Source organism: Cynoglossus semilaevis, chromosome 13 (assembly GCF_000523025.1).
Source record: "Cynoglossus semilaevis isolate Cse_v1.0 chromosome 13, Cse_v1.0, whole genome shotgun sequence".
Lineage (NCBI taxonomy): Eukaryota > Metazoa > Chordata > Actinopteri > Pleuronectiformes > Cynoglossidae > Cynoglossus > Cynoglossus semilaevis.
The window spans coordinates 6,759,158-6,767,436 of NC_024319.1; the positions used below are offsets into that span (position 1 = coordinate 6,759,158).

The 8,279-nt window shown below is 42.6% G+C and overlaps 1 protein-coding gene across 1 annotated transcript in view; it reads left to right on the forward strand.

The window, feature by feature from the left end:
* irx2a (iroquois homeobox 2a) overlaps positions 1–4,865 on the forward strand; it is a 9,544-nt gene extending 4,679 nt beyond the window's left edge. The window contains exon 3 of the mRNA XM_008323246.3: positions 2,381–4,865. Coding sequence (XP_008321468.1) covers positions 2,381–3,321 — 941 coding nt within the window. The 3' untranslated portion in view covers positions 3,322–4,865. The remainder of the gene's footprint in view (positions 1–2,380) is intronic.
* The last annotated feature ends 3,414 nt before the right edge of the window (positions 4,866–8,279 follow it).

An 8,279-nucleotide genomic window follows, 5' to 3' on the forward strand; every position in this document is an offset into this window, starting at 1 on the left:
GTGGAGCGGCTGCTTTCTCCGCCTCGGCCGGTGCAGGCTTCTCCAGCCCACTGTCATACTCCACGGATCCAACCACGGGATTCCCATCTTACATGGTAAATTATTCTGCCTTTACGTGGCGTTCATTGTTCTTCTGGTGTTTTTTTTTTTCCCCGATTTAGGACGAAGTGTGTAGTTTTGTTTACGTCTATAAATGCGCTAACTATCTTCGACTGTCAGGCGCAAAATGTGGCACAGTCCGTGCGTAATGACAGTGAGTGAATTCCCAGAAAGTGTACGCGGAACTTTTCCACCGAGTGCTTCACGTTTCACATCAAGTGCTATAATCTAGATAGTAATTTTCACCTTATTCACCACCCACTGCTTTGTCGTAAATGGTGTGTGCGAGCGCTGCAAACTGGCCATCGTTTAACACATACAATAATAAATGAACATTATCTTAGATTTTAGCCACAGAAAATTAAAGAAACCCATTTTCTGGGGGTTTTATTAAATCAATAATTTAAATCAGCAGTGGTCTGAGTTGCCGATTTAGTCGAATAAATAGGATTTAAACATGAAAAGCACGATGACAGGGGCCACTTGAAGCGTTTTAGGAAAAGGTGCATATCAAGTGAATTGCTAATGGGATTTGTAATGGTGCACAGAGAAGATGTGTTAACACACTGTGGCTGTCACTGCACAACAAAAAAGCTGCAGTACGGCGAGAAAACGGGCTGTTAATGGGTGATTAAAGGAAATTGATATTCCATTTTTATTATCTTTACCGAGAGCTCTGTTATTAGTTAATCCGATAACGATCGTAACGATTAGTTAATCATTAGTGCGTGTCTTCCGCGGCCTTCTTTTATAAGCGGTGCTTTAACAGCCTTTAAATGTGTTGATTTTACTCCCGGTAAAAGACACTTGGCAAATTACGAAATGCGTGTCTTTGTTTTACGAGGCTCAGAATTATAATAACATTTTCATAATATAATAATGTGATATTTTTATTTTTCAACGCGTTTGCCAAGTTCCACAAAACGTGTGTGTTTTCCAAGTTGTGATATAATATTTAAATACGTAATATATTCATGCATTTAACTGAACTGTATTTTATTTACATTTCGACTGGATCACCCAGTTATGTTAACATTATTGACGGAAGTGAATGTACAGTTTCAAACACACACCACTTGAGGGTTTTCATTTTTCATTGTTACATCTTTAATTCAGAGCTCTCCATATGACGCACACACCACGGGCATGGCCGGGGCAATTAGTTACCACCCGTACGGAAGTCCAGGGTACCCCTACCAACTCAACGACCCGGCTTACCGCAAAAACGCCACTAGGGACGCCACGGCCACCCTGAAGGCCTGGCTGCAGGAACACAGGAAGAACCCGTACCCGACCAAAGGGGAAAAGATCATGCTCGCCATCATCACCAAGATGACCCTGACCCAGGTCTCGACGTGGTTCGCCAACGCGAGGCGGAGGCTCAAGAAGGAGAACAAGATGACATGGGCCCCCAGGAATAAGAGTGAAGACGAAGACGAGGAGGACGGGGACGGAGAGAGGAAGGAGGTGGAGCGCTCAGAGAAAAACCTGGACAACAGCGAGGCGTCAGCGGAGGATGAAGGTGGGCTATAATCTGGCCACCGAGCCAATGATCCGTTTAACAATTCACAGCAAAGGATGGGGGTCAAAGGGGAAGGGGGGCCGGGGGGGCGGAGGGGGGCTCGTTTTATTTACTCCTTATTCCTTACTCCTTAATTCACGGATACAAAATGTAAATGGAGATATAAAGAAAAATACAGAGAATAACACGTTGAATTGATTGTTTTAATGGACATGTTAGCACACACACACACACACACACACACACACACACACACACAGGGAAAAGATTTTTATTTTCTCTAACATGATTAATGACAGGTCACCAGAAAAAAAAGTAACATACAAGACACTGCAGTCAGAACGAGGGCACTCATTAAAATGTCAACAGCTCGGGATGTATTTTTCTTTATGACATGAATTGAGTTATGAGTTTAAAAAAAAAACATTAAACGCTATAGTGATAATAAATATTAACTTGGCATTTTCACCGTCAAAATAAATTGCTGCCTTACTTCCAAGCTTAATTTGAACAATTTAGAAATTTATTTTATTTAAAATTTATAAATTTTTATTTTAAAATGTATTTAAAATTTTAACATTTTAATTTTAAGTAGATCATACATAGATATTGGACCTGCTTTGTTCTGTTTTTGTTGTCTTCGCGTATTTATTATTATTATTATTATTATTATTATTATTATTATTATTATTATTATTATTATTATTATTATTATTATTATTATTATTATTATTTAATGCATTTATTCATTTCCCTTAGGAATCAGTTTGCACGTCGACACCTTGACGGACCACTCCTGTTCGGCAGAGTCCGACGTGGAGAAGGTCAGCTGTCGTGTGGGTGAGTTGGGCTCCGAACACGGCAGCGACAAATGCGACGATGACAGTGAGGACCAGAACCACGACCCGCGGGTCCAGCACTCACCCAAAGCCGTCAACTCGTCTCCTCTAACGGGAGTGGAAGCACCAGCTCTCGGCCATCACCATCCACACCACCAACACCACCACCACCACCACCATCACAACCTCCACCATCTCCACCAACTCCACAGCCAGCGAGAGGATTTGGCCCGGAGCCTTGTCAGTAGCAACAACATTAACGCCAGTAAACCGGCTTCATGCCCGGACAGCAGGCCTCCGTCGGGGGCACCACAGAACCCTAAGCCCAAGTTGTGGTCTCTGGCGGAGATTGCTACCTCGGACCAAAAGAAGCAACATCAGCAACAGCAACCGGGCCAGCCTGGGCAACCAAATTGCCCCTCCTCCAGCGGGGGCCTCCTGACTCCCCCTAGACCTTCCGCCACCTCCTCCCCGGCTGCCAGCTCCCCCTCTCTTTACTCGACCCCCTCCATCCTTGCAAGACCTATTTATTACACTTCTCCCTTTTATAGCAATTACACAAACTATGGCAACTTCAGCCCCCTGCCGGGCCAAGGCATCCTGCGCTACACCAACTCGTCCGGAGTGAGTCTGGCTGCTGCCGCCGCTGCTGCCGCGGCTGCTGCGGCCGCTGCAAACGAGGGACTGAGCTCCTCACATCAGGCTCCGGAGGCCGGCACAAATCCCAAACACAGGCCTGATTCGCCCCCCGTTAAAAATAACCTCAGCCAGATTTTTGCTGTTGAGCAGCAGCAGCAGCAACAGCAGCAGCAGCAGCAGCATTTCAGAAGCGTACATTTAGAAGCAAAGAAAGGTACGTAATGCGAGATGCGACGCACCTTGTCCTGCGAAATCATTTTTGGAAACTAATTTAATCTAAAAAATAAAAAGACTCTTAAGATTGTACTTTTTTGAATGCTAATGAAAGCTTTTCGAAACGGACATGAATGAAGTCCTCTCGAACCCATGCAAATTATCAGATTTTTTTTCTCTCTGTCACTTTCACTCGTTACACGTTTAATGAGGCTTTTTTTCTCTCCCCCCCAAAAAAAAAAATCGTACACGATTTGCAAATTTGAAATTGATGCATATGAAAATAAATACCAATTTGAGGCACTGTCGAAGCGAGTAAACATATTATGTTTGTTATTTATAATTTCTTCAACATTTTCTGAAAATGACTAAAATCCTACTTCTTCTACACGGCACTATATTTTCACCTTCAAGTGCGAGGGTCCCAAAATTAATTTCTACGAGGTGAGCTCATATTAGTGCAACATAAATATGGACATAATAATCAGCCCTTGAGGGACGGGCTTCAGATCGGTCTCACCACGCACGCGCGTGCTCGTTTGAGGAGTGAGTAAGAGGAGGGATGTTGCCATAGGTTTGATTAGGAAACACAGTTTTGATATTTCTTGTGTGTGTTTGAAGGCGAACAAGAGCGCGCACGTGCGCGCACACACACACACTTCATTACACACACACTCTTATCTCTCAGCACTGGATAATTATAATTATAGCAGGTCAGCCAAAAGCAAACAGATCAGTTCGTTTGCTCTGCGCATCAATCGCGCAAACACACATCTTCAAATGTCACTTGGGTAATCGCAGTGGCAACTTTTCAACACGCGCACATCTGCGCGCGCATGCACACACACACACACAACCTTGCCTACGTGCATGCTGCTGGAATCCTTGTTTCTCATGCTCTCTACAAGCATTCGGACGACTTTATCGTATGGATCTTTTTATTTCCACGGTCTGCAGGTAGGTGTCACAATTGCTTTGACTATAAAGCGAGAGCTGGCACCAACTTGTAATCTCACTCATAACCCCCAGTAACCCACCTCTCACCAAACCGGATCCAGTGCCACCACACAGCCGGAATCAACGCTGCTATACCGCCTCCTCACTGGCTGAGTCACTCCAGCACTCTGTGTCATTTGAATTTTTTTGTTTTTGTTTTTCTGATCCTTTGCGGATATTAATTTAATATGCTATTTGGGGGGGAAACTAAGACAACAGCGTTGCTTTGTGTTTTTACAAGTTATTTCTCAGGTTCCATGTAGTTTGCTTATTTGCCACAGTATATTATTTAATTTAGTCAACATTTGCGTGTGGAAATCATAATTTGGCCTTTCTGTGAAGCTGTGTTTGTTAAAAGAAAATCAGACAAAAAACGGAGGTGGAGTGAACTTCAAGGGACTTCAAAGTGGAAAAGCCTACATTTGATATTTATTTTTTTAAAATGAGGGCGAAATGATGCCTATAATTTATGCAAGTTGTATTGCAAAATGGAAAACTGACACCATCCGATTGCGTCATATATATACATATGCATATGCATATACATACACGTATGATATATATACATATACATATACATACACGTACTGTATGTACATACATGCATATATATTTAAATATATATATATGTGTATGTATGTAAATATATGTATATGTGTATATGTATGTGTGTATGTATATATATGCATATACATAAACACATGTGTGTATGCAAATATATACATATATGTACATATATGCTGTATTTGATGGACAGTTTTTATTTGAGTCGCATTTTGGAAGCAAAGCTACACAATGTTGTTATCAGGAGTACTTTTACTAATTTATATCTTTGAATGTAAATAAAATAAAACAGACACGCGCTGGTGGAAGTGTACTGGCGGCCTATGATATCCATTATTCAAAGGAGAAAATATTAAACTGTTTTCCCAACTGTTACATCAATCTCGGGGCGTCATTTCTCTTTTTTTTCATCCATAACAGATCTGCATTTGGAAACCGAGGCATTTTTCACCCACTCCGCTCATTGTTCCCTCCACTCTGTCAGTCAAACGCAGATGGGAAATGCGTGATGAATCCCGCTCTTCATAAACATTATGACTTTCCACAGATTGCGCCATCCATTCTTTTCTAAATGAGCCATCATTTTCTCTCTATAGTGCCCCACTCTGGCCACAGATTCTCCCTCGGCCACACATTCACGACCTTGATTGGGATAAACGACATACTTATGTCAGTTCTACCCCTGGTTCTCCTACCTCACCTCCTCCTCCTCCTCCTCCTCCTCCTCCTCTCTCTCCAGTCTGCGGCGCATTTATTTTTCAGTGTGATTAATACGGCCGTGGGTCGCATCGGGCATTATGGGCTCCCAGTGGAGCCCGTCCCTGGAGCTTTTTAGCCTGGTTCAGAACGGGTCAGCCCTGCCTGCTTCATTACGGCACGGCATTGAGCAATCCATAAAAGTCTATCTAAGCATCTGCCAGCTCCAATGGGCTGTGTGATGGGCTCTAATCGGACAGGCTTTACCCTGCTTTTCATCATGGGGTATTATAGTGGCTTTAGGACACAGCTAATTAACCAAATGATGATTTAGAAAAAAGATTAGACTGCCTTTATTATCATTATTATTATTATCATTATTATCATTATTATTATTATTATTATGACACACAGCTGTGGCCTTGCACGCTGTGCAAAGATCAAATGTATAATATTCCCATCCTCCCAGAATAGGCCTCCATCATCGCTCTGAGCCAGACTAAAAGCTAATCCTTCATTTTCCAGTTGAATTTGAGCTGGAGTGTTGTCCAAATCTCACGGGACTCCCTTTTCACCTTGCTTTTCCTCCTCCTGTCCCACCCTACTCCCCCCACCCGCCTTTTTCCTTCTTAAGGAGTTGCTACTTGACTGCCACCATGATGTGACACAGTGGAGGGTCTAATCTCACCTCAAACTCAGTTCTAACCCTCCCTGTCAGGTTGCTAAAAGTCTTTGTGACATATTTGTCAGTGAACAGTAGCCCACTGTCAGGAATGCAAAGATTTTTTTTTTTCAAATTTAAAATGACAAAATTTCAGGCTGTTTTTTTTAAAATAAACTGTTATTGATTTGAATCTAACCAGCTCATGTTTTGACCTTGACTGTCCCCGGTGGATATATTGAACCTATCATTTTACGTATACCAGACACCTATAGAAGCTGCGGACACTATAGCCTGTGGCCAGCTTCTTCCTCCTCACTCAAATGCTTTCATTAGGGACTGATTTATTGAAATGGATGCCTCATTCTCAGGTGGATCAAGTTCTCAATAGAACCCGCTCGCTACGTCTTCATCCCTCATACTCTTTTTTTTCCTTTCCTCACCCACTTTTTTCTCTCTCTCTCTAAATGTCAACATTTGTTTTCAACAAAAGCAGTTATTGTTTCTTAAAAAAAAAAAAAAAGCTCAGCAGCCAGTCCACCTTTGAGCAGATGAAGAGAAACTTCCAGCCCACCTCTTTGTTTGATTGGGAGCAGTGGGAGGTGGAAAAGGGAGCGAGGCATCCACTGCATGACAAACCTCAAGCTGTGATGTCTGTTATGGCACGATTGTCAATTTATGCCACAATTAGACTCATTTGTTTGAGATGTTTCTCGTCCTTTTGAAGAACCTGCTCCTTGAGAATGTGTGTGAACAACAGAGATAGTGATCCTCACAGGCAAAGGTATAATTAGCCATTTTTACGTTGTGACCACCAGTAGGGCAGGCACAGTTTTATTAAACGTATCTACAGATTATTTAGTTCCATATGTTGCATATCAAATACAGTGCTAATCCTATCATACAGTATGAAATGAGGACGTGTTCATCCACCGGTTGTCATTGAACGCTGAACTGATTGTATCACAGGGCTCACAGAGCTTTGCATCTGAGGGAAAGTGGATCATTCCTCTTATCTTTGATCAAATAAGTAGCTCAAATGCAGATAATGCACCGGCTCTTTGAATTTTTTTCTCCTCTCATCAGGATTTTTTTTTTAATTCAAAATACTTCAGACCCTAATCTCTCAAGCACCCGTGTGCCTCTTTGAAAGGTAATGCAGTCAGAGCTCCATTTGTTGACTGGTATTCAAAGGTAGACCTTAACAATAAAAAGGCAATAATGCAATAAACACAAATGACAGTGGTGTGATGGTAAACTCATTTTATTTTACATGTTAAAAGTCCCCAGAAATCTAGCCTAAATGGCTACTCACTACATAATAATGTCTATTTTCTTTTGAATATTTGCATAATTTACTCTCCTGTAACAAAATGTTTGAACAAAGCTGTGTAAGAAATAGCTGTGACCTTTGATTGAACCCCTCCCTCGTGCAGCCCCCTCCTGACACTAATTAAATCCACTCATTAGAACCTCACCATAAAACACTGCCAATGCTCGGGATTAACAGTGAACGGCACTGCAACTCCAGGGAGAGTGAGAGACCAGGCGGAGGGGCGTACAAATCAGGTGCAGCTGTATTTAATAACGTACATCAAAGTGGACCAGGGAACTTTTAAAAAGCAGCCCGGCATCCTGTCCTCTCGTAAAGGTGTCAGGTGAAATGTCCACTGCTCCCAATGATCAAGGCCAGCAGAGCCGTGTGCAACTTTCACACAAACACTCGCCGACGCAAAGATACACCTACGCGCCGGGGCTTACACGCTTCACACCCCTTATCCGACCAACACACAATCTCTCAGACGCAGAGACACTAATGCTTGTCCACATGACAGCCTAAACAAGGCCATTAGGAGCTCTGACTTCCACTCCTAATTGACAGTTATGTTTAATGCCTGTGGTGAGTAAACACTGGAGTAACGGACTGCACCCCTGGGCTGTAAATCAGCCTAAACGTGGAGGCCCCAGTTGGACGGCGGTCCTGTAGAGCTGCAGCTGACTATAAAAAGTGTAGAGCAAAAGACCTTCAGTGTAGTTTCGGCAACCACTT